Source organism: Myxocyprinus asiaticus, chromosome 8 (genome assembly GCF_019703515.2).
Source record: "Myxocyprinus asiaticus isolate MX2 ecotype Aquarium Trade chromosome 8, UBuf_Myxa_2, whole genome shotgun sequence".
Lineage (NCBI taxonomy): Eukaryota > Metazoa > Chordata > Actinopteri > Cypriniformes > Catostomidae > Myxocyprinus > Myxocyprinus asiaticus.
This window is the reverse complement of record NC_059351.1, coordinates 35,315,412-35,342,003: the sequence shown is the minus strand read 5'-3', so window position 1 is coordinate 35,342,003 and position 26,592 is coordinate 35,315,412. Positions and strand designations below refer to the sequence as shown.

The following is a 26,592-nucleotide window of genomic DNA, read 5'->3' as shown; positions in this document are numbered from 1 at the left end:
AGCGAAGCAATGTATTTGTAGTTTTTACCCTCTGATATTCAGATATTTTATATTGATCTATTTGTGTACTTTTTCTCGCAGCAAAAGCAGCTGATCCATTAAAAAGAAAAGAAAAAACTTTTTTTGTGCATCAGCTAAAGTTGTAACTGCTTTATTGTTTATGAAGGTACAGTGTGATAGTTTGTCTCTTATTCTGAGCATGACTGATTGATTTCTTTGAAAGATCAGGGCTGCAATAAATATGATTAATCCCCTAAAACTGATGTTACTGGAAAGCTAAAATTTATGGTATATCCAACCACATTTTGGGGTACATTTTATTTATTTATTATTTGTATTAGATTGCATTTTGTTTCTAAAAAAAAAATCAACAACGATAAAACCCCTATACTGTAGTTAATCAATTGATATTATATTATTTTTTTTGTAAATCTAGGCAAAAACATATTTATTCAATTTTTATTTTCAATTAAATTAAGATAATCTCATAACTTTCCAAGCTCCGACCTGACAGACCAGACAATTTAAGGTAATGACAGGAGGAAAATAAGAATTACAGTAAACTAATAATCAGTCTCTGGCAAAATCAACGAGCTGCTTGAATGAATGGTTCTTGAAAACTATTACTACCAGTTATGTTTAATATTCAAAAGAGACAAGTTCTCTGCCCTTTTAAGAAAGTTTTTGACTGTGTCAAAAGTTAAAAGTTAAGCACTGCAGGAGGTTTGGTAACACTATAGCGACAGCCTCAAAGGTCATGAATCTCTGTTTGACAGAAATTGTCTCCACCAGAGACTAGTGAAAATAAAAGGCCTGAAGCAAGAGTTTATTCAATGTAACCAGAAAAAAAGACACAACTTTCAGACTTTAGCCCATGCATGCAATTCACATATAGAACTCTTCATATGTTTTTACACACTAACATTAGTCTTTCCTATTCCTGTCACCATATGACACACTCCAGATACTGAAGATAAGTGAATATGTGAAATACCACCCCTACATTATGATTACATAAGCAGTGAAGACCATTTCCTTGCCATCAAATTCCCAAGTCAGATGATAAAAACTGCACCACCTGCTGGTAGATTGTTTCAAAAGGAGCAGTAGTGTCAAACCACTGTTGGATGGCAGTCAGATGACCTATATTAATGATGATACATTCATGTAGAGCTTAATTAGTGAAGATGCATTAATATTTGGTTCCAGTCTTGAGAAAACACGTAGAGCAGTTGGTGTTGCTAACACTGCAGTAGTTGTTCTATGGTGAAACTACAGTATGATCATCTCAGCTCTAGCTGTTGTCAAGGCTCGAAATGAACACGAACCACTTCCAATGGACATTCACAAATAACTTTTGCCTAATAATGTGAAATGCTTGCAACATCTAATGCTTGCAACATTTGATCTAATGTATGATCAAAATGATGCACCCATCTCTCACCCACCTAAATTAAAAAAAGAAGAAGAAGAATATTTAGATTATTTGAATGAAGATAATTGCTCTGAGGTATTTTCTCAAAGGAACCACTGAAGAAGGAAATGAGAGTGGGGGACAAAAGCATTGCTATTTCTTGGAGACACAGTATATACTTCTATCAATTAGTTATTTGAAAGCTTGATCATTACCAGGGCTGAGTCACTGCTCAATGCTCCAGAAGACAACGTTGAAAAACAATGTTGCGCTTCCAGGCTTTAATTCTGTGCACAAAATATGTGCATACTTTTTTAAATATTTTTGGAAATGGCACTGAACAGGATAAAAAGGTTCTCAAATTAGACATGTGCAGAGATGATCACATTATCTGACTCTAGAATATAGATCTCCAGAGATAAACAACACAAAACAGCATTTTGAGAGTTTGCCCAATTGTTGGCATCTATTTGCCCCAGATGCACAGGTCAGCGCCTGCGTAATCAAACTACCTTGCCCTACTTTTGAATGAAGCGCTAGAGCCGTATATACCTGAGCGCGCTCATCGCCCCCTCCCACCCGAGCTCTCATTGCAGTAGGAGGGTCCATGTGCACAGAATGACGTCGCCACGCAAGTCTGTCTGAGTCCCTCCGCTGTTTTTATCATTAGTCTACTGTTGGGCGCCTTCAAAAATCATCAATCTAGTAGCAATGTGCATGTAAACAGAAAACTGTCGACAGGACCTTTGGGTGAAGTCGCTGTCGACTGTTGTACGCGTACAGTTTGCTGTCGTTGAGGATCGCGCGTTCAGCTGTCACAGCTGAAACTAGTAGATGTAAGCAGTCGCAACAGTGGAATACTTCTAAAAACAACTTATCGACACTATTCAGTGTCATTTTTCCCCCCTTTGGATTACTAGTGGCCACCAATAGAGATAACTGTCCATTTGGGACGTCGTAATTACGGTAAGATGTCTTAATATTATATATCGAGAGAGAGAGAGAGAGAGAGAGAGAGAGAGAGAGAGAGAGAGAAATCAGTGCATTATGAACTGCGTTAGAATGTTGATCAGCCGCGTTGAAGTTTCTAAAACTTGTAATGTTATAACACGCACCAAGAGAATGTTCACGTGAATTAACTTGACAGGACCCGCTGTGCATTGCGCGGAGTACAGAATTCCCACTTCAAAGTGACGATTAAGGCAAGATCAACAACCGATAATCACCATTACAGTAACTGTAAATAATAGCAAAAATGATTAATCACTTAAACTAACGTTCTTAACAACAATCTGCGTTGAATTTGTTTGGCGTTTTCTGGGTTAAACCCATTCAGCTGCCTACAGGATTTATGTAAGTGAAATGAATACAACTTAACACTTCTTTATGGCTTACTTTTTTGTTTCAAAGATATTTCAGAACATTTGTTTCATTGTCGGGGCTCGTGCAGCAGAATGACAAAGCTCAACGTTATCTCCGTCGTTCCGTTTTTTTAACTTCTTCACGGGATACCAGCTTGTATCTGTCACGTAACGTCATCATCATAATCCGCAATTCTTCTTTAATGTTTATATTGTACCTGTAGACTGTAGCCTACATGAGTGAATCTCGAGTTGAATGAAACTTAAGTTTATTCAGACAGACGGGCATCATTTACAGTGATGTTCCAGCTTTTTTGACGAGATGGTTTCTGCCATCACAATTGAACAATGACTAATGACATTTATTCAAGCGAAAATGCAAACATTTCCCCCCACTTATACTTATGCGATGATTTAAGTGCATCGCGATTATATGAATCAGGAGGAGTATTCGAAACAGAAATAACTGCGTCACAGTCACGATTCTTTGATGTCGGGAGGTCGCTGTGCAATGCAGCATGAAATACCACGCGCAAGAACTAACTTAGTTGACCAAGTTTTTAAGGCGTTGCGTAGAGCAAAGTTCGCAATTTCAGTAATGTAAAGAAAGCTGCAGCGATGTTGTGACTACAAAGCTAATAAATAAGACAATGACAGAGCGACCGGACCAATCCGTGATAGGCGTGATAAACTCCCCGGCGTCTGGTTCTGTCCAATGGTTGCCCGCTGAATTACGGTATCGTGGGAAGAAAAAGACGGCACTACTGTACTGTTTACAAGCTGCACTACCATTATGACGTTGCTTTACCCTTGCTATAATAATAATGTATGTTGCTATAAAAGAGTAGTTTATGATTAACTTTGGATGGTGGTGAGAATAGTCTATATGCATTGCACTGTAAGTTTTACATAGTGATATAAAGTGAACATTTAAACTTATGGCACAGTTAACGTCACGCAGGCGGACAGCTTCAGTCCCTCCCCTAAACCTCTCTCTGTGTGCGTATGCATGTGTGCTTTCACCTAAAGTTGAGCCTCTTGGTGCTGTCTACAATGAGATAAATGCATAAGTTGGTTTAAATAGCTCCTATTTAGACTTTGTGAGCTTTTCTGGAAATATGTTCCGCTCTGCTTATTGAAAGTGGTCATTTTCAGATCTAAAGTTCTGACTGTAACCCTGAGATTTAGGGCTGCTTTCACACCATGACATGAAATTGCACTCAAATGAAAAGAAAGGGGTCATATCGTGAGGAGTCAATTGTTTCATGATCTTTTGAGATAGAAGAGTTCACTGTACAATGAAAACGTACTGTAAATTTCAGATGTCAAAATGTTCACCCCGGTCCAGAGAGAGTTTTATCGAAACCAAGCTGCAGAAACGGCTCGTTCTGAAATCCTCAGATTACTGATGGCAGAAATCCGAAACATTAACATATGACCGTCCACATTTACACGTCAATGTTGCCTTCTCAGTGTTCAGAAACTTGGCCTGCCCATGCAGTCACAGTGAAGAAATAAGGGGGAAGTAGAGAGAGAGAGAGATGGCAAATGATATGGGAAAACTAATCGAAGTTAGAGGTCTGCAGGGGCCAAAAAATAAAACCCGAACCCAAACCGTATCCGAGACCGTGTGGACCGACCCTACCCGAGATGCTGAAGAAAAAGCGAGACACGGTGTGTATGTCAAAGACACTCGTCCAGCATGTGTTTACAAAGGAAGACAATGTGAAAACAGAACAGACGCACGCAAAAACACGTCCATTTGCGCATGTCTGTGAGTGAGAGCGCGTGCGCAAAACAAGTTCGGTAAGCCTGTTTATTTTTTCATTCATACAAACCCGAACCCGACCCAAACCCGTAGACCTACTTGAAAAACTGACCCGAACCCGGCCCGAAACCCGTTGGGTTCTCGGGTCTCATTGGGCCCAAGTCGGGTGGCAGACCTCTAATTTAAATGAACCTCTGGTAAAAAAAAAAAAAAAGGCTAATATTAGGGGTGCACTCAGTAGTTTTTTTCCCCATTAAAAAGTTTTACTCCTAAAAAAATGAATTGTAATTTTGAAACATATATAAAATCATGACCGCTTACATGAGATGGGGTAATAATTATATCAGTTACCTTATAAAAGCTGTTTTATTCTACATGGGGAAGGGGCATCCACATGGAGGCTGCCATTTTAGAATCACTTGACCATCTGAATACTGCTCGCTTAATCTCAATAACCGCCTTTTTATTGGACACTTTCACTCTTTGATTATACTAATCATGGCTGATTGTAAAATGTGAATTTCTACAATAGCATCTGTGACTGAAAACTATTGATTTTGAATGATGCTGCATCCACACCACAAGGTGTCATCGTAAGTCCAAGATGACATGAACAAAAAGTTTCAGAGTGCACCTTAAAAAAAAGTGCAATTTGACCCCTTTTATAGCCCAATAAACCCCATAAATAAACAATACATTTCATCTTTGTAATTTCAACAAAACAACAAAGGATATGCAAAACATATCAGAACCAATAATAATTTTGTGTGCTATTTGGTGTAGCAAACAGAGTAATGGGATTTCTCTGTGCTATTCAAATTTTGCCATGCTAACTCTTAAGGTCACTGCTTGTCTCTCATTTTTTGGACCATTAGGTTTATCAAATGACCCAGGTATGGAGACTAAAAGATACCAAAGTTACGGCGAGGGGGCAAATGCAGAAAACAAATGGGCACAGATGCCAAACACCATGGAGTACTGCTGTTCTGCAGAAGAGGACTTGGCAAACAGTGATGTGCTAATGGATATTGTTAACTCAAGCAATGCCCCTAACGTGTCGTCTTTGTGCAAGGATAACAACTTTAAGATTACTGACACAACAATGCTTAGATTTAACCAGAATCAACCTCTAGTTTATCCCCCCTTAAACAACTCCTTCCACAACCGCAAGTCGGAAACAGACTCTAAGGAGCTCTCCAAAACTGTTGCTGAGTCTATGGGCTTATACATGAATGCTGCCAGGGAGGCAGACTTTGGCTTTGGCCAACAAGGGACTGCAGGAGGGCAGGGTAGCCCGAGGAAATTGTATCCTCTTTGTGGGAGAGCAATTGAAGGCAGCCAGCCTAGAACGACTGGGAGCCCAAAGATGAAAGCTCCTCAAGCTCCATTCCCATCTGGGTCCCAACTACACAATAATGGCTCACAGGAGTGTGCTGTAGGCTCTGCCTCTGTGCCCTCTGCGCTGGTCACTGCTTTCTCTTGCGGTCCCGATGGGTCTGGACACATGTCTAGTCCTACTGGAAACAACCTAGTGTCGTCCACTACCAGCCCCACCTACTTTGACTCTGATTGTCCATCACTGGCTCCTGCCAGCACCAACTTGACCCAAGGTCACCACACTAGCTCCAGCACCTGTAGCCCGGTGAAGTCTAGCATGGTGGGGTCACCTCCACTGGCTAGTCCTCTCAGTGTAATGAAGTCTCCAGTTTCCAGCCCTCACAGTATAGGCAGCGTGAGGTCACCGCTTTCTTGCAACACTAACATGATATCATCGGTCTCAAGCCCAGCAGGAAATGGAGGCAATGTCGGTAACATTAGACCATCCATCTCCAGTCCGCCCACTGTTGGCACCATGGCCATGGTCAGTCCCAGGAACTCATCCAGGGGCTTCTCTGTCTCAAGCCCTCCCAGTGGACTGGGACTAGTGCAGAATGACGTAAACAGCCCTGAGGGCAGAGAGCATGACTTTAAGGGATTTGAGTTCCCAAAGGTAGAAAATGTGGACGGGGAAATATTTAACATAGGCCTGGATGCTATGGGAGTGGTAAAGTATATCAAAAACGAACCTGGCACTGATTACAGGAGTATGTGCCTAGGCAGCAGCAAGAGCACCATACCACATTCTCCTTTTGTAACTCAGATTAAGACTGAGCCAAACAGAGAAGTGACTTGTTCAAACTCCAAGTTTGGTGAACCGCATCAGTCCCTGGGCTGCTTTCCTGCTACAGAGACCACATACTTGTCTTTGAGGGATAATTTTGATGAATATAGTCTTTCTGGGATCTTGGGACCTCCTGTTTCTTCTCTGAATTGCAACTATGAACCTGGTGTGTTTCCTAACAATGGCCTGCCCAAGGGGATTAAACAGGAAACCAATGATGGCAGCTATTACCAAGAGAATAATAATGTTCCCACGTCAGCTATTGTTGGCGTTAATTCAGGTGGACATTCATTTCATTACCAGATCGGAGCGCAAGGAACAATGTCATTTTCACGCCACAGTTTGAGGGACCAGACGAACCCCTTGTTGAATCTAATTTCTCCAGTTGCTGGATTAATGGAGACGTGGAAAACTCACCCAGGCCTGTCACAGGGGCCTCTCTCTACCAGGGGGGAGGGCTATCCAGGCCCAGGCTTCCTTACAGAGAACATGGAAAGGTAAGACATGTGCAGCAAGTTTTATTTGGGTGTTGCAAAGAAATATTGAGGGCAGTATGAAATCTCATATCTTTTGACAGAGACTAGAGTTGTAATGTACTTGAACATTGCATTCATCCTATTCCAAATATTGATATGGATTGAGAAATTCTCTATAAGGAATAATCTCAGCAAAATCATTCTAATGTTCATAGAGAAGCAGAGTTGCATTCCTCCACCTCATTCATGGCTTGAATTAGAAGAAACTGATTAATTGCTGAACATGTACACTTCTAAAATGTTCAAATCACATTTCAAAATTCTTCTTGTAAAACCAACCAAATCAGATATGCCCATCTACAGTAGTTCAGCAAGAGTTATAGACTCTTTGGGACAAACAGCTGAAATTGGGAAAAATCACTTGTAAATGACTGGGAGCTCCCAGTCAATGTGATTAAATGACTAGCAAATTACTTGTATTTGAAACTTTATGTTTATACCTTAATTGGGAGTACTTACAGTACCCCTTATACTTTTGTGGTGCAGTAAATCTAGCTTCAAACCTGACCAGCATGTGATCCCATCCAACATTACAGGGCAAGCATCCTATTAAGCTCCACTGAAACAGGGAAGCAAGGTTTCCTCCTTATCAGGTGTTTGTGTGTGAACATAAACGTAACTTATTGTGGTGTTATCAGAAGGCCTGGCAATAGCTTGTGCAATGAAAATGTATCTCCTCATTGTGACCAGCCATTATGTTGTAACATCATAAATAATTAATGGCAGGTCATGTGCCTTTCTCACAGAAACATTGATAAACAATTTTTATGAAGCATTCACAAACAAGGGGAGAGAGAGTTGAGGAAAGAAAGACCCAAAATCTAATTTGAGACCAGAAACTCATTGTTTTTTTTTCAGCCTCAATACTCCAGCTACACAAGAACTCATCTGCATCCATGAAAAATGTGGTAAAACTAAAGAGTGATGTCCTAAAAAAGCCTGGTTCGCTATTGTTGTGTGAACTGGTTCATGTATACTGGTTATCTACTATGCTTGTGTTTTTGGGATTACCTTTTGGTGCACTGTATCCATTGCCATATGACTCAACCACAACAGGCCCGTAAGAAATACTGACCAATTATAGAAGTCGAAATGTTTGCCTACCAGACTGTACATTTTCTGGTTTATTTAATTTTTTTAATGAGCTTGCAAAGTGCAAAGTTGTGTAAAGCTTATCCCTTCTGACAGGCTAGATTTTTATAAAAGTCAGATGTTTGCTGGGTTTACTGAGTGATACATTGAACCCGTTTTGGACTGTTCATTTGATGCTATTCTGAGATGAGACAATTACAGCTAGCCGAGCTCTAACAGTATAGCTAATGATTTTCACCCCATCCCAGATGTCCTCTGAAATAGTCAGCCAAGCACTCATTTACTATAGCATTTTCAAGCATGTCTTATGTACCACACTAATGATTTTAGCAAACGTGTAATGTTAAGTTGATTAATGAGAGAACTTAAATGTGGCAGCTGTCCATACGTTCAAAGCTCTCAGTCAAGTTCATTTATTGGACAAGCCTTTTTTTGCTATAGAGCTATAGAGAATAGTATGTGTAGTTTTGCAAGTGTCATTTAAGCAGGTCATTTTTAAAGTCTGTTTACTTAAAAGTGAGGATCAATGCTGAACTCACCACTGCAGTACCATCTATTATGGAGCAGTCCCTTCTGACTGGCTACTAGGCTGTAGTAAATTATTTAAATTTATGATTAACATAGCATACAGTCTTAGTGCTATTTAATTGTTAATGCATGTGTATAGTTTTTTTTTTTTTTTTTTGATAGGAGGGTAAGGGTAGTGTGGTCAGGCAGGCATCCTACTCTAATCTTGTTCCCTAAATGTATTTTTCCCTCAAAAATTATATATATATATATATATTGTAACAGAAAGAGTAAATGTGGAGTTCACCCAAAAATGAATATTCTTTCATTATCACCATGCCATTCCAAACCCGTATGCTGTAATTTTTGATTTCTGTGGACCACAAAAGTAATTTTTTTAAGGAATCTTTGAATCATTAATTGCCATAGAATGAGAGTTCATAGTGACCAGGGGCATATAAAGCATTATAAAAGTACTCCATGCAACTTCTGCACCATATTCCAGGTCTTCCGAAGCCATGCGATAGCTTTCTGTGAGGAATAATGGAATTTAAGTCGTTATTCACTGATAATCTTCACCTCTGCTGAGAATTAAGAAAATAGTTCAGTGATGCCATTGACGCCAAAACAACATTAGTTCTCGCGAGTATATTATTCAAACGCAAGGCACCATTATAAAATTCTTAGCTGGGTATATATTCCAAAAAACTGCATATTTGAACGACGTAAATATGGGATATTTATTTCCTGGTGAACAATTCCTTTAATATTAAGGTTCTGTGGATATGTCAATCAAAGGTAAGAGTGAGATGGATTACCTATGTAGATAACATGGCATTGAAAGTCACAATGTTACAGCAGTTTACTTTGAAAGTAACCCATAAAGTGGAAGTCACATCGCTGCTGACAGAATCAAAGTCACCCTCACCCTAATGAGATCCAGCTTAGCCAGAATTTCAGAGTAGATGACAGTCAGAATTGGAGTAGCTCACTGCTACGCCAGCCCCATCTGGCCCTTAACATCATGCTTTACGCCTGGTCAGTCAATATCTCTGCGTGTGTCCTCTCTTTCTTTTCTGTTTTACTTTGTCTTTGATTTCTCTTTCTGTATATCTGTTTTTTTGTTTTTTTTTCACTTCCTTCATAGGCCATTAGGTTCATCACAGGCGCCCTTTGGTACTCACGCAGATCTTTGATATCTACATTAATATAGCCATTATTGAATCATTCATATGTTATATAATAACCCTGAAAGAAAATAAACCAGAGTCACACAGAGAGACTGAAAGAGAAGGAGACAGACAGAGGGAGAGAGAGAGCAAGTGAGAGAAAGACAGAGGAAGAAAGGTGGGGGTGGAGAGAGAGAGAGAGAAATGTTTTATGCCTTCAAGCTGTGTATGGTAGTGTAAGGGGAATCTTCTTGCCTTTATTTTTCTCTTTTATAGTTTGCTTTATCAGGAAGATTTTCATTTTAATAGGGTGTTGGCTGAAAGAATCAGCCGTTTTTTTTTTATTTGAAGACAATAAGAAAGATTGACAGTGTATTCACAGAGTGGAAAGGAAATCCCCTTTAACCAAAATTATGCAATTCAGTGATGCAGCATAGCACAGGGCAGCTGGTCGCACCACTGGCAATGACATTTTAAATTAATTTTTAATGTCCTTTTTCTTACAAAACTCAGTTCTGTCCATCATGCCCTTAAGTTATGACTGAAACTTGTGTTATAATCTTCTCAATCTCTTAAAGGATTAGTTCACCCAAAAATGAAGATGTCCTCCTCATTTACTCACCCAAATGCCATCCCAGATGTGTATGACTTTCATTCTTCTGCAGAACACAAGCAAAGAGTGTTAGAAGAATATGTCAGCTCTGTAGGTCCATACAATGCAAGTGAATGGTGACCAAACACTTTGAAGCTCAAAAAAGCACATAAAGGCAGCATAAAAGCAATCCATAAGACTCGAATGGTTTAATCCATGTTTTCTGAAGCGATACAATCGGTTTGGATGACGACAGACCCAAAAATATATTTCCACCATAGATCATGACATAAGCAGTCTCCTTGGCGGTAATGATTTCATGCCCAATTACACTTCCAGCGCCATAGTGCTTTGTACATGTGTCAAAGACTAGGAAGTGTAAAGGCCTGGGTATACTGGGTATAATATTCATTAAATCAGACCCTTGATCAAGCAATCTGGCCACAAATTGCAACACTATAGCTAACCACTCACTGTATAACACTGATTATTTTGTGAATTAACTTTTTTGTTCTCTCTTTCTAAACTTGCTCTAGCCTATTAAGGCCATATTTAGCTGATTCATTAGATTTCCAGGAAAGTACACAATCAGACCTCCACTACACTGTTAAACACTGTCATAGAGAAATATATTACACATGCAATACAGGCTACTTTTACCAAGGTCAGGCATTTTACACTCGATGAACATGGAAAAACAGTTAAACCCTAAAACATATTCAGTTTTGAATTTCAAAATTCCATATGATCTGTCTGAGTATGCTGTTTGATGGCCAGTCTGCAATCTAGTGTGGCCTAAGCTAGAGGAGGCATGTTAAGGAAGCAGCAGTACAGGAGGGTGAGAGATCTTTGCACTGGAGTAGGGCCAACTCTCAATGTTCCTCCAGCAGATGAAAGGGCATATCCCTGAGAGAGGAATAATTAGCTATAATTAGTCCTACGGTGTAACCTCCCTGAGAGAAAAGTGTTGCAGACTATTTTTATATTGCTTATTTGAAAGGAACAAATGGATATGGGGATGAACAATGTTGGGCAGTTCAACCTGCCATTCTAATAATGCCGAAGAAAATAATACTAAACTGCAAAAGTCATTATGTGTTCCTCTGACTCCCAGAATGTTCAGTGTCACATCAACCACCTTGCTCAGTCCTTTTGCAGACTTTTTCAGTTTTACTTTTAAAATGACAGTGCTGGCAGTGCTGGGTGTAATCTGACTACAAAAAGTCGTGCAACCAGGGTTTTTTGGGGGGGATTTGTGAGGTGGTTGAACCCTATTTGGGACATTTCTTTGCACTGTTTGAACTGCTTGCAGCGAAGTGAGGTGGAGCATGTGTGTGCTTAAAACAGTGCCACTCAAGGCGAATATAGCCGAACAGGTTCCAATGGGACACAGACTGGACTATTCTTTTTCTTTTTGCGTTTGGAGAAGCCAGAATGCTATGCAGAGGTGCTGGAATGCCGTTCCGGACAGTTCTGCACCAATTTAACCTCTACGTGTAACACATTACATTTTAAATTCTTGTTATCAGATTACAGTTACTGACTTTAATTAAGTACATTACTTTTAAGTACATTATTTGGATTACACATATTTCAAAAATAATATTATGTAGAATACATTTAAAACAACTTTTGTCAATTTATTTTTCTGTGGCAGCTGAAGGATGTGCGCCCCCAATGAGTCATCTTAACCACCTGAGACCCCCGCGTGACTGCTGTGTGCATTTTTCATTTCCCTTTCTGATTTTTAACTAGTAGCACCTAATAAACAAGCAAAAAAAAAAAGAGCAAATCATTTTCCTAAAAATTGATGTCCAGATATGTGGACAGCGGTACTAAGTTGTGAAATTTTAAGTCATACCAAGCTTTAGAAAGTTTTTTTCATCAAATAGTTTATTATGTGTCCAGGAGTGTTGGTTATTCATGTTTTTGAGACGCTATAGACATTACAGCTGATTTTCTATAAAGCTGAATAAATAATTCTGATTAAAAGTAATGGCCAGCATCATCAAATCACTGCCAATTTTAAAATAAAATTTTGCATTATAAAATTCTGAATTTATGTTCTGATTTATTATTGTCCCATGTTGAGCTATCCAAACATCATCTGCAGCCTGAAACTGAACTTTTGGTCAGATTTAAGGAATGAATGCACCCCTAAATGCAGCTGCATAGAAAGCTATAGGATGCACCCTTGCTCCCTATTTAGTGAATGACTTAACCTCCAGTGTGCTGTCTGTCTGCACTGGTCTCAGAACAATTAGAAATGCACCTTATTTTCATCCTAACTCCATGTATAGCCTCTGAAAGCTAATTTTTCAGCTTTTGCTTGAATACATTTATTCTCAATGTGAAAATGGTTCTATTCAAAAGTTTCTATTCAAAACTAATGTTAATAATAGAACCATATTGTACAGTTATAACAAAATAAAATATAACAACATTTATATTAAAATGAAGCGAAATTTCCACAGATGTGTTAATGTTGAAAATTATTCAAAATAACTAACTTTTGAGGGAATAAGTTCCCATTTTCCACATATGTGGACTTCATCTTTATCAGAGCACTGACACGCAAAAAATGAAGGGAATTTTTAAAGCGGCATATCAAACGAAACATTTGTATGCTACTCTGTACACCCAAATGATAAGAATGCATGAATAAACTAAATAACTAATCCAGCAATACCCAAAAAAACAAAACAAAAGAAAACTAACTAATGCAATCTACCCTTGTGTGGTATTCAGTTGTTCAAAGCAGAAAGGGTTTTGATCTTTCTGCCCTCTCCTTTTATACTTTTTAATACACACAGTTATATTTCAAATAAAATATTAATCATAATATTATATGTATTTTAAAATATTAAATACAAGAAAGCAGGTTGTAAATAGTGACTGCTTTTTGGCGTGTTGCTTCTATTTTTCCCAATCATTTTACTGTATGACGACTTGTGACTTGGAAAATTATGAGTTTGTTTTCTAATTATCTGAATTTATTTAACTTCGATAATTGTCATTTTGGCAACAGCAGACTTATAGTGGTGCTGTTATAAAAGATGTTAAGTAATAAAAAGTAATAAAAGTGTGGCTACTGTATGCTTGGGATTCTTAGTTTGTAATTGTTGTCCTCATTTGAACTTCCTGAAACAACTTTTGTTGACACTGCACCAAGTGTCTGCCCTGTAGCCGTGGCATATCTACCCAGCAATATATACAGGCAGACCATTGTAATCTAAATGACTTAACTATAATTAAACATGCTATAATGCATTAAGTGAGTGCCATAATTTGTTGTGTGTTTGTATGTTCCGAGACTGTAATTAATTAGAACATGATCTGGGTTATGAATTCATACACCTGATTGTTCCTCAGTCTTTGGAGCAGTATCAGCTGAAAGCAGAAACTTCACAAATGAATTCTTTGATTCATTTGAATCAATAGCTCTGCTTAGGTAGGTCATGTGATCTCTATACTTCTCACAGTGAGTCTCAGCTGTTTTCTGCTGTTAGCTGTGCATGACTGCACAAACAAAAGAGTAACTTGATCGTTCACATCAAATTTTCGGTTGCTTAAGTGTTATTGCGGAAACAGAACCTTTAAAAGTGTTTCCGTTTGTCTGTCGATGAAGCCTGGTGAGTTAGGCAGGCTTCTGACTGTATTGATGGATTCGCCAGCCATTGATAAAAAAGTACTTTGACACAGGAAAATGTTAATTTTTCAGCTTGGGTTGTTGGCAAAGTAGGTCAAACTAAATTAAAATGAGACAGAAGCGGAACAGGGAGACACGTAAGCTTTCACTAAACTCATACAGGCAGACCACATCTTTACTACGCTTGATAAATCTTTCAAAATGGTCAACACTGTGGCATCAGATGTGACCTAGAAAGTAAAGTCAGACCCCCCCCCATCCCCCCCACCTCCCTCTGAACTCATTTGTGGGAAACAAACACAAGCTTCTCTGTGCTTTGCTGGGTTTTGAGTTGTGCCTGTAAAAATCAAAACCCTTTTTGCAGTGACTGAGCTATAGGGCACTGGACCACAAATCAACATCATATGCCCAGGAGACAGTCAGTGACACATAGAACCAGCAGGTATAAGACACGGGGCAGGTGTTAGATAACACTTTATAGAAAAGACACAAGATCAATTGTTAACATCCTCAGTGGAGTCTCAAATAAATGATTCAAAAGAGTTAACCTCAGCAGGAAGTTCAGTGGCGTCTTTTACATAAAAAGATATAAATGGTGTGTGCAGTTAAAGCAATAGTTCAGCCAAAACTTTTTATTCTGTCATACTGTAAATTAATTATCCCTATACTACTACTATAAATTTAATGTTGTCATAAATTAACTAGTCACCTGTGTGAATATCTTTCTTATGAAGAACACAAATGTTTTAATTAATATCTTGGTTTGTCTTTTCAATAGAGTGGCAGCAAATAGTGTCTAATTTTAAAGCTTAAAAAAGGAGACATAAGTATCATAAAAGTAGTCCATGCGACTTGTACCTCGTATTCAGAGTAATCTGAAAGCATAGGATAGGTTTTGTTGAGAAACAACACAAAAAGTAATTTTTCAGTGAAAATCTTGTTCACAGTGGCTTGTGTGTTCGCATTGTGTAAATAAAAAAAATAAAAAAAGATTTTCACTGAAAAAGAACATACATTTTTGGTTGTTTCTCAACAGAACCTGTTGTATGCCTTCAGAAGAGTTGGAATTTGACACAGGAGCTAGATGGACTACTTTTATTATACTTATTATTATTATGAAACTCACTTTTTTAAGCTTTAAAGTGAGGCACTATCCCCTGGCATTGTATTGACTAATGGCTTTAAAACAACAAGAGGGTGAGTAAATAATGAAAGATTTTTCATTTTTGGGTAAACTCTTCCTTTAAAATAAATTAGAGCTATTAAGACTTACAGTCTGGAATACCATGTCAAAATGAGTAAAATAATTACAAAAAATTAACTAAATATACTTCTTTTCCTGTCAAAATGCATTTATTTCCTTCTTAAGAAAGAAAAAAAATGTAACAATAAAGATTTATTAACAATTTCCAAACAAAACTTTCCAAAGTATAAAGATGCACTTAAATAGCACCAATTCAAGTAACATTAAACATTTCCCAAAGTCTAAGTGGGAGGTTGACTAGTCCCCATAGTTTGCATATTTTTTGCAATGCACATTAAATCTTTTAAATCCTCATCCTCCACAATAGTAATTGGCCACCAGGCTGTGGATATACACTTTGGATATGGAATTCACTCGACTCGTGTTTTGAACTCCACATAAAAAGCACTGCAGAGTTCTGCTTTTAGCGCTGGCACTGCCAATGTAATGATACTTCATATGAATTGTCAGGTAATCATTAGCTGCTACTTCGATAGCTCAGTGGCAATGGGTTAAAAGTTGAAATTGTTTGATTTTTTTTAGCCAAGCGTCGACAGACCCTCCACGGGAGGACTTCAACAAGCAAGCCGGCCGCAGCGACACTCCATCAGTGCAATGTATCGTGTGTTTTACCGTTTTGGTGTTAGCTCAGACTTGACATACTTCTGTGATAATTACAGAGGCTGCAAAGTACTTGATCTCTGACACAAGCCCCATCTAGGTTTGTTTTGTACAACAAATAAATGTATTTACACTGGCAGCCAAAAGTTTGGAATAATGTACAGATTTTGCTGTTTCGGAAGGAAACTGGTACTTGAATTCACCAAAGTGGCGTTCAGCTGATCACAAATTACAGTCAGGACATTACTGATGTAAAAAAATAGCATCATCACTATTTGAAAAAAGTCATTTTTGATCAAATCTATACAGGCCCCATTTCCAGCAACTATCACTCAAACAAACACCTTATCCTTGAGAAATCATGCTAAATTGCTAATATGGTACTAGAAAATCACTTGCCATTATATCAAACACTGCTGAAAGCTATTTGGTTCGTTAAATGAAGCTTAACATTATCTTTGTGTTTGTTTTTGAGTTGCCACAGTATGCAATAGACTGGCATGTCTTAAAGTCAATATTAGGTCAAAAATGGCAAAAAAGAAACAGCTTTCTTTAGAAACTCATCAGTCAATCATTGTTTTGAGGAATGAAGGCTATACAACGCTTGAAATTGCCAAAAAACTGAAGATTTCATACAAAGGTGTACACTACAGTCTTAAAAGGCAAAGGACAACTGGCTCTAACAAGGACAGAAAGAGATGTGGAAGGCCCAGATGTACAACTAAACAAGAGGATAAGTACATCGGAGTCTCTGGTTTGAGAAATAGATGCCTCACATGTCCTCAGTTGACCGCTTCATTGAATTCTACCTGCTCAACACCAGTTTCATATAAAACTCAGGCGTGTAGGCCTTATGGGAAGAATTGCAAAGAAAAAGCCACTTTTGAAACAGAAAAACAAAAAGAAAAGGTTAGAGTGGGCAAAGAAACAGATATTTGACAACAGATAATTGGAAAAGAGTGTTATGGATCTTAACCCCATTAAGCTTTTGTGGGATCAGCTAGACTGTAAGGTGTGTGAGAAGTGCCCGACAAGACAGCCACATCTATAGAAAGTGCTACAGGAAGCATGGGGTGAAATGTCACCTGAGTATCTGGACAGACTGACAGCTAGAATGCCAAGGATCTGCAAAGCTGTCATTGCTGCACGTGGAGGATGTTTTGATGAGAACTCTTTGAAGTAGTTTAAGAGGTTCTGAACATTGTAATAGTAATTTTTCACATTATTAATATCTTGACTATACATTGTGATCAGTTGAATGCCACTTTGGTGACTAAAACGTCATGGTTACTTGTGTAACCTCCGTTCCTTGATGGAGGGAACGAGACGTTGTGTCGATGTGGTGACACTAGGGGTCACTCTTGGGAGCCCGAGACACCTCTGGTCTTTGATAAAAGGTCAATGAAAATTGGTGAGTGGTATTTGCATGCCACTCCCCCGGACATAAGGGTATAAAAGGAGCTGGTATGCAACCACTCATTCAGGTTTTATGCTGAGGAGCCGATATAAGGTCCGGCCATTTCAGCGGGTAGTTCAGCGTTGTGGCAGGAGGGACACAACGTTTTGTTCCCTCCATCAGGGAACGGAGGTTACACAAGTAACCATGACGTTCCCTCTCTGTCACTCACTCGACATTGTGTCGATGTAGTGACACTAGGGGTCCCTATATGAAACGCCACAATTGGCTGAACTGTGTTACGTGAACTGGCAGTGTGTGGTGGGCAGACTACTGTGTGCCTTATAGCCAGCACACCAGGTTGACATGTATCCTCCCCCAACATAGTTATGAGTGTCGTACGGCCCTTTGGGGACAAGTCGACTACCCAAGAGATAGAGACAGGCTTAACCCAGTCGTGACCTCTTTTCACCTTCTCTTTTTTCCACTCCCTAAAAAAGAAGGGGGATTATCCGACTGGGCCGCCAGGTCTAGTCGGGGGGTGTCCCTCCCAAGGGGAAGACACAGCGGAGACCACACCTCGCCTAAAGAGAGGGGGGGATATTTAAGTGGAAGAATATGTCACATGGTCTTTCCAACCATGTGGAGAGTCTTCAAGGTAGATCCTGCCCAATGAGGGAGGAGTTACTATAAACATGGAGACTGGGGCAGAGGGGCTTGTGTCTGCTTGCGTTGCGTGCCACTACCTGGGACGAAACCGGTTCCACCCAGAGGTTGTAGAACCTTGCAAATGTGTTGGGTGTTGCCCAGCCCGCTGCTCTGCAAATGTCTGTTAGAGAGGCACCCCTGGCCAGGGCCCAGGAAGCCGCTACACCCCTGGTAGAATGGGCTCATAGCCCTACCGGGGGCGGCATGTCCTGGGCGTGATATGCCATAGTTATGGCGTCAGTGAGCCAGTGTGCGATCCTCTGCTTGGAGACAGCGCTTCCTTTCCGCTGTGCACCAAAGCAGACAAAGAGCTGCTCAGAGATTCTTAAGCTCTGCGTGCGATCCAAATAGATGCGTAAAGCACGCATCCTCCTGGGGCAGTGCTTGCAGGTCCCTAAAAGGGGTGGTGGGAACCTTGGGCACATAGCCCAGTCAGGGTCTCAGGATCACGTGAGAGTAACCCGGACCGAACTCCAGGCACATTTGCAGGTCACCTACCCTCTTGATGGAAGTGAGCGCAGTCAGGAGGGCAGTCTTCAAGGAGAGTGCCTTAAGCTTGGCTGACTGCAAAGGCTCAAAGAGGGCTCTCTGTAGACCCTGAAGAACTACGGAGAGGTCCCATGAGGGAACGAGGTGCGGTCTGGAGGGATTCAGCCTCCTGGCGCCTCTTAGGGACCTGATGATCAGGTCGTGCTTCCCTAAGGACTTACCAAAGACTGCGTCGTGGTGTGCTGCTGTGGTGGCAACGTACACCTTCAAGGTGGAAGGGGACAGCCTCCCTTCCAACCTCTCCTGCAGGAAGGAAAGCACTGATCTGACTGCGCATCTCTGGGGGTCTTCCCGTCAGAAAGAACACCACTTAGCGAACAGATGCCACTTAAAGGCATACAGACGCCTCGTAGAGGGGGCCCTAGCCTGAGTGATCGTGTCTACCACCGCTTAGGTCTTCCACGTCCCGTCCAGGGGCCAGACATGGAGATTCCAGAGGTCTGGTCGCGGGTGCCAGAGGGTGCCCCATCTCAGAGAAAGAAGGTCCTTCCTCAGGGGAATTCGCCAGGGGGGAGCTGTCACGAGGAGCATGAGGTCTGAGAACCACGTCTGGGTGGGCCAGTAGGGTGCTACCAGGATGACTTGCTCCTCGTCCTCCCTGACCTTGCACAGGGTCTGTGCAAGTAGGCTCTCTGGGGGAAACGCATATTTGCGTAGGCCAGGGGGCCAGCTGTGTGCCAGCACGTCTATGCTGAGGGGAGCCTCGGTCAGGGCGTACAAGAGCGGGCTGTGGGAGGATTCTTGGGAGGCGAACAGGTCCACCTGTGCCCATCTGAATCGACTCCAAATCAGCTGGACCACCTGAGGGTGGAGTCTCCACTCTCCCCTGAGGGTAACCTGCCATGACAGCGCGTCCGATGTAGTGTTGAGGTTGCCCAGGATATGAGTGGCTCGCAGCAACTTGAAGTGCTGCTGACTCCAGAAGAGGAGACGGCGGGCGAGTTGTGACATACAACGAGAGCGCAGAATGCCTTGGCGGTTGACATATGCTACCGTTGCCGTGTTGTCTGTCCGAACTAACACGTGCTTGCCCTGGATCAACGGCCGGAACCTCTGCAGGGTGGCAGAATTGCCAACAACTCAAGGCAGTTGATGTGCCAATGCAGTCGTGGACCCGTCCAGAGGCCGGCGACTGCGTGCCCATTGCAAAGAGAGCCCCAGCCCGTTTTGGAGGTGTCTGTCATGACCACGATGCGCCTGGAGACCAGTTCTAGAGGAACACCTGCCTGTAGAAACGAGAGGTCGGTCCAAGGGCTGAAAAGACGGTGACAGGTCAGCATGATGACCACGCGATATGTCCCGTGGTGCCATGCCCTTCTCGGGACTCGAGTCTGTAGCCAGTGCTGAAGCTGCCTCATATGCATCAACCCGAGCGGGGTGGCCACCGCTGAGGATGCCATATGCCCCAGGAGCCTCTGAAAAAGTTTCAGTGGAACCGCTGTTTTCTGTTTGAACACCTTCAAACAGGCCAGCACCGACTGGGCACGCTCGTTCGTAAGGCGCGCCGTCAAGGAGACTGAGTCCAACTCCAAACTGAGAAAAGAGATGCTCTGAACCGGGAGGAGCTTGCTCTTTTCCCAGTTGACCCGAAGCCCTTGTCGGCTGAGGTGTGAGAGCACCAGGTCCCTGTGTGCGCACAACATGTCTCGAGAGTGAGCTAGGATTAGCCAGTCGTTGAGATAGTTGAGAATGCGAATGCCCACCTCCCTTAACGGGGCAAGGGCAGCCTCTGCAACCTTTGTGAAGATGCGAGGAGACAGGGACAGGCCGAAAGGGAGGACTTTGTACTGATACGCCTGACCCTCGAATGCAAACCGCAGGAAGGGTCTGTGTCGAGGAAGGATCGAGACGTGGAAGTATGCGTCCTTCAGGTCTACCGCCGCGAACAAATCTTGATGCCGGACACTCGCCAGAATGCATTTTTGCATCAGCATCTTGAACGGGAGTCTGTGTAAGGCCCGGTTCAGTACTCGCAGGTCCAAGATTGGCCACAACCCACCGCCTTTTTCGGTACGATGAAGTAGGGGCCGTAAAACCCCTTCTTCATCTCGGCTGGAGGGACAGGTTTTATCGCGCCCTTCTGTAGGAGGGTAGCGATATCCACACGCAAGGTAGCAGCGTTTTCGCTCTTGACCAAGGTGAAGTGAATACTGCTGAACCTGGGCGGGTGCCTGGCGAACTGAATCGCGTAGCCAAGTCGGATGGTCTGGATCAGCCATCGCTATGGATTGGAAAGTGCAAGCCACGTGTCCAAGTTCCGCGCAAGGGGGACCAAGGGGACAGTGTCGTCGGACGTACCGGCAGGTGGGGCGTCGTGGCCATGCTGAGTCTAGGGACCTCAAAGCACTTACCTGGCTCCTTGTGACCACCCTGGAACAGCCTGGGATGGGGGAGGAAGAGGCCTGTCCTCGTAATCCGTGGAGACTGCCACATCGGGGGCGGCTGTGTGCCACGGCTGGGCGCTCAGGGGTGGAAAGACCACCGCTGGAGAGCCAATCCTGCAAGAAAAACCCGTGGACGGTAGTCGTATGTGACCCAGGGAGGAAGGAAGCCGCTCTTTTGCTGAACGCTTGGGTACCGCAGCCACTTGGGCATGCGGCGAAATCAAACAAAAAGGCAACAAAAGATTTTCCGCCCGGCCCTCCACCGGGGGAAGGAGTGGTCTTTTTACCAGCTCCAGGTGAGTGGGTTCCCTCATCTCTGGGTCGCCCGTCTCAGAGGCGCTTTGTCGACCTCCGTGGGTTCTTAGGCGCTGGCTGTGAGACGGGTGGCATCTGCTTCCTGCGGTGGGCTCCACACCGGGGCCGGGCCGAAGGAGTGGGCTGCGGCGGAGCTGGTGCAGTCACCGCAGGGGGACACCCTTGGCGACAAGCATACGGGGTGCAGGATCTTGAGCCGTGCCGGGGCAGGATATGCCGGATTGCCTTCGTCTGCTGATTTATCGGCGAGAACTGCTGGGTAAAGTCCTCGACAGTGTCACCGATTAGGCCAGCCTGGGAAATGGGGGCAGCAAGGAACCGTGTCTTGTCGGCCTCGCCCATCTCGACCAGGTTGAGCCAAAGGTGGCGCTCCTGGACCACTAGTGTAGCCATCGTCTGCCCGAGAGACCGCGCCGTGACCTTCGTCGCTCGGAGAGCAAGGTCAGTCGCTGAGCGCAGTTCCTGCATCAAATCTGGGGTGGAACTACCCTCGTGCAGTTCTTTTAACGCCTTGGCTTGGTGGACCTGCAGGAGAGCCATGGCGTGCAGGGCAGAGGCGGCTTGTCCAGCAGTGCTGTAGGCTTTAGCCGTCAGGGATGATGTGAGCCTACAGGGCTTGGACGGGAGCTTAGGGCGCCCGCGCCAGGTGGCGGTGCTCTGCGGGCATAGGTGCACCGCGAGTGCCTTATCCACTGGGGGAATCGCCGTATAGCCCCTGGCCACCCCGCCATTGAGGGTTGTGAGAGCTGGGGAACCGCGGAATCGGGGCCAGGCAGTAAAAGGTGCCTCCCACGATTTCTCACTTTTATCAAAGACCAGAGGTGTCTCGGGTTCCCAAGAGTGACCCCTAGTGTCACTATATCGACACAACGTCGAGTGAGTGACAGATAGGGAACTACCAATTTCTTTCCATAAAAGCAAAGTCTGTACATTATTCCAAACTTTTGGCTGCTAGTGTATATATAAAAATAAATAAATACCAAGTTCTTAATACAAAGTAAAAATTGCAGCTAGTCATCATTTATTTTGGCTTTAGTACACTGACAGTATTAACCTTAGAAAACATACGTATGTGCATGTGTCAAAAATGACTTCTTGTCTAGTTTTTAGGACATCATTTTTGCATGAAGTGGTCTTTTGATCTGCTACTCCAGGTAACACAGTTAAGGTGTCTTCTATCATATGAAGTAACTTTTTTAACATTTAGATGAATATGTTTTAAAATATAAGAGAATTTGCATCACTACCCTTAGAATGCGGAATGTGGGTCCTATTTTACCCATATGCATTTCCTATGGTATGCATCTTACACTGGTATTATTTTTTTCAGTTACCATTTGTTATGCAATTAAATATACACTGATTAGCCACTGACAAGTGAAGTGAATAACATTGATTATATCGTTACAAAGGCACCTGTCAAGGGGGGATATATTAGGCAGCAAGTGAACAGTCAGTTCTTGAATTTCATGTGTTGGAAGCAGGAAAAATTGTCAAGCGTAAGGATCTGAACGACTTTGACAAGGGACAAATTGTGATGGCTAGACTACTGGGTCAGAGCATCTCCAAAATGTCAGGTCTTGTGGGGTGTTCCCGGTATGCAGTGGTTAGTACCTACCAAAAGTGGCCAAGGAAGGATAACCGGTGAACCTGCGATGGGGTCATGGGCACCCAAGGCTCACTGATGCACGTGGGGAGTGAAGTCTAGCCCGTCTGGTCAGATCCCACAGAACAAATAGCTGAAAAACTTAATTCTGGCCATGATAGAAAGGTGTCAGAACACACAGTGCATCGCAGCTTGCTGCGTATGGGGCTGCGTAGCCGCAGACCGGTCAGAGTGCCTATGCTGACCCCTGTCCACCACCGAAAGCGCCTACAATGGGCATGTGTCAGAACTGGACCATGGAGCAATGGAAGGAGGTGGCTTGGTCTGATGAATCACGTTTTCTTTTAGATCATGTGGATGGCCGGGTGTGTGTGTGTCGTTTACCTGGGGAAGAGATGGCAGCAGGATGCACTATGGGAAGAAGGCAGGCCGGAGGAGGCAGTGTGACGCTCTGGGCAATGTTCTGCTGGGAAACCTTGGGTCCTGGCATTCATGTGGATGTTACTTTTACACCTACCACCTACCTAAAGATCGTTGCAGGCCATGTGCACCCCTTCATGTCAACAGTATTCCCTAATGGCAGTGGCCTCTTTCAGCAGGCTAATGCGCCCTGCCACACTGCAGAAATTGTTCAGGAATGGTTTGTGGAAAATGATAAAGAGTTCAAGGTGTTGACTTGGACTCCACATTCCCCAGATCTCAGTCCGACTGAGCATCTATGGGATGTGCTGGACCAACAAGTCTGATCCATGGAGGCCCCACCTCGCAACTTACAGGACTTAAGGATCTGCTGCTAATGTCTTGGTGCCATATACCACAGGACACCTTCAAAGGTCTTGTGGAGTCCATGCCTTGATGGGTCAGAGCTGTTTTGGCGGCACGAGGGGGACCTACATGATATTTGGCAGGTGGTTTTAATGTTGTGGCTGATCGGTGTATGTTAAATACCATGTTCACATTTATGTTTATGTGTAGGATGCAAGTATAGAAAGTTGTCATTCAGCCGATGCTTATATACAAAGTGCTTGAGGTTAGATGACTAGTTCACGTCACGGGCACAATGGTTATAGCATCTGAACCACTTCTTAGTGTAATTGACCCTGTAACTTTTCTTTTTTCAGGACGCCTCACCACTCTGAAAAACAACTGTAGCTGCATAGAATAATATAGAAATATAGTATTATATGGCAATATGGAGTACATAATATTTAGAGGTCGACTGATATATCGGTTTTGCCGATTAATCGGCACCAATAACAGATTTCTGGAACTTTTGGTTATTGGCAAAAAGCCACAACGATAGTTTTTCACTGCTGCGTCCGGTGCTGGAGCGGCTGGGAAGGGTCTGCTGTTGTTATACAGTAAGAGAGCGGCCTCTAGAGGCGAAATAAAAACTGTCACTTCACTGATGCCTTGTGGTGTTTGTTTTGACACATGAGACTGCACTCTGCATGGAGCGGAACACTTCAGATGCGGATTTAAAACATCAACAACTAAAAGGTATGTATACAGTACACATTGTCATATCATTACAAAGTAATGAATTTGTTGACTAGATGCTGCATTAGTAGAGAACAGCAATATGTTTGCAGACAAGGCTGAGAGGACGCTAACATTAAAGCTAACCTCAAGCGGTTAGAACAAAGTGACAAAAATAGTCCTACCCAAGTGTTTAAATGCCAAGATTGTTACCATCTATTTGCATTAGTTTATATTCAGCTGGTCACATTTATGCATTCATTATTTATTATTTTTATTTAAAGGCAGTGATTTGAGAAAGCAAATTAATATCTTCATGCAGTCGAGAGAAACGTATGAACAAATCAGAAACACATCTGGTTTCAATTATATTTTGTTATCCTCACTGTAATACGATGACTTCAGATCGATCACATTCTTGTGTTAAAAAAGGCTAGACACAGCGCAACAAATACAGTTTAACAGAAAGCAGTTGTCTCAATATGCTTTTAAATTTATTTTTAATTAGACATATCATCTAAAAAACAGTGCTCCTGCACGAGAAGCTGAATAAACAAAAACAAAGGGAAACAAAGACGTTTGTCTAGCGTGCGTTTACATAACAAATGGATGGTTGCAAAAGCGTTTGGTGTGAACAACCCCTTACAGTTGGTGGAGGTCTTTGGACATTGCGTCTTGCTCTCATAAGCGTTTCTCAGATTAAGCAATGAGTTGTTTAAATGCTTTGTCAAGAAAGATGTTCAACTTGGAAATGTGTGTCTCGAGATCCTCGCGTTCGGTTCCAGTCTGTTGTGTTCCGTCTGTTTGAACAGCCCCTGGCCTGGGCTCATATTCTGAGCAGCTTAACCACCGAGTTCAGCCAAATACCACTGCTATCTGTGAATATGGCTACTCTACATACAGCTGTACTGAATAAAAAACAATGTGGTATTTTGCTGTTATTATGAAGCTTGAGTCTGTAGTAGGAGGAATCAGTGCAAGTGTAACACCATGTGAACTGTCTATTGAAGCGTTTTACCCCCTCATTTTACTTTTGACTTAACATTTGAGAATATGGACAGACTAAAACTTTTTATTTATTTTATGGACAATACATTTTCATGGTTCAGTCAGTACTGTTTATTTTTGTAATAAAGTTCAGCACTATTTTACTTTGAGTGTTAATTTTTCATTCAGTATCAATTTTAAAAACTATCAGTTGATTAATCGGTTATCGGCAGGTACTGCCCAACTTAGTTACTGTATCGGTAAAATCCACTATTGGTCGACCTCTAGTAATATGGTATAATGTGGTTGTCATTTTTCAAGTTTATCACTATTTTCTTTATTTAAAAAAAAAAAAAGAATCTTATCCTTGTCCATTGTACTTATTGTGTGTTTGTGTGTAGAGCTGTTGAGACATTTCATATGTTATCACCAAACATGGAAATTGCCATATATTTGTTATACAGGCTTTTTTACACTGTCTCACAAAACTCCTACTCCATTTTCAATGTTACTGAAACTCTTCGGAATTGAATAAAATGTATATCAACTATTTTAAAATGTAAATTACTAACTAAATTATCATTAGATTCAATTTTCCTTGAAAAAAATAAGTCGTTTTTAAATAGAATAAGCATCTAGACTTCACCTGGGTATATTTTGACCCAAATATGCATATCGGGGTAAGGTTACATATGCATTCTAGGGTTAAATTCATTATTTAATTTAGCAAACAGCATGTTGTCTTTATAATATCACACTTACTATTTTTCTCACACTGTATAAATGGGTCCTTCTACATAATAAATATATAGCTGTCTCGAGCAGTCCTTGGCATCAAAACGTTTGAAATCCCCTGACTTACACAACATTTGGAGGTCCTCAAAAACACATGACCACATTTATTTTGTAATGTAATGCTAATATGAGCTGATGTTTCCCGGACAGCAGCCTACTCACCTGTCAGGCATCCACGGCATTAAAAAAGGATGTTTAACTTTTCTGGTGGTCTGTGACTTTAAAAAGAAAACAAACATCCAATAGCAAACATTGCATAA

At 42.0% G+C, this 26,592-nt stretch overlaps 1 protein-coding gene across 2 annotated transcripts in view; it reads left to right on the top strand.

Moving 5' to 3' along the window:
* Window positions 1-2,050: 2,050 nt before the first annotated feature.
* LOC127445462 (mineralocorticoid receptor-like) overlaps window positions 2,051-26,592 on the top strand; it is a 153,454-nt gene continuing 128,912 nt past the window's right edge. Inside the window, exons 1-2 of one of the 2 annotated variants that reach the window (XM_051705554.1) lie at window positions 2,051-2,380; window positions 5,419-7,201. In XM_051705554.1, coding sequence (XP_051561514.1) covers window positions 5,439-7,201 — 1,763 coding nt within the window. In that variant the 5' untranslated portion in view covers window positions 2,051-2,380; window positions 5,419-5,438. Of the gene's footprint in view, window positions 2,381-4,478; window positions 4,582-5,418; window positions 7,202-26,592 lie in introns of those variants that run through there. The other variant, XM_051705557.1, reaches the window with a different exon arrangement.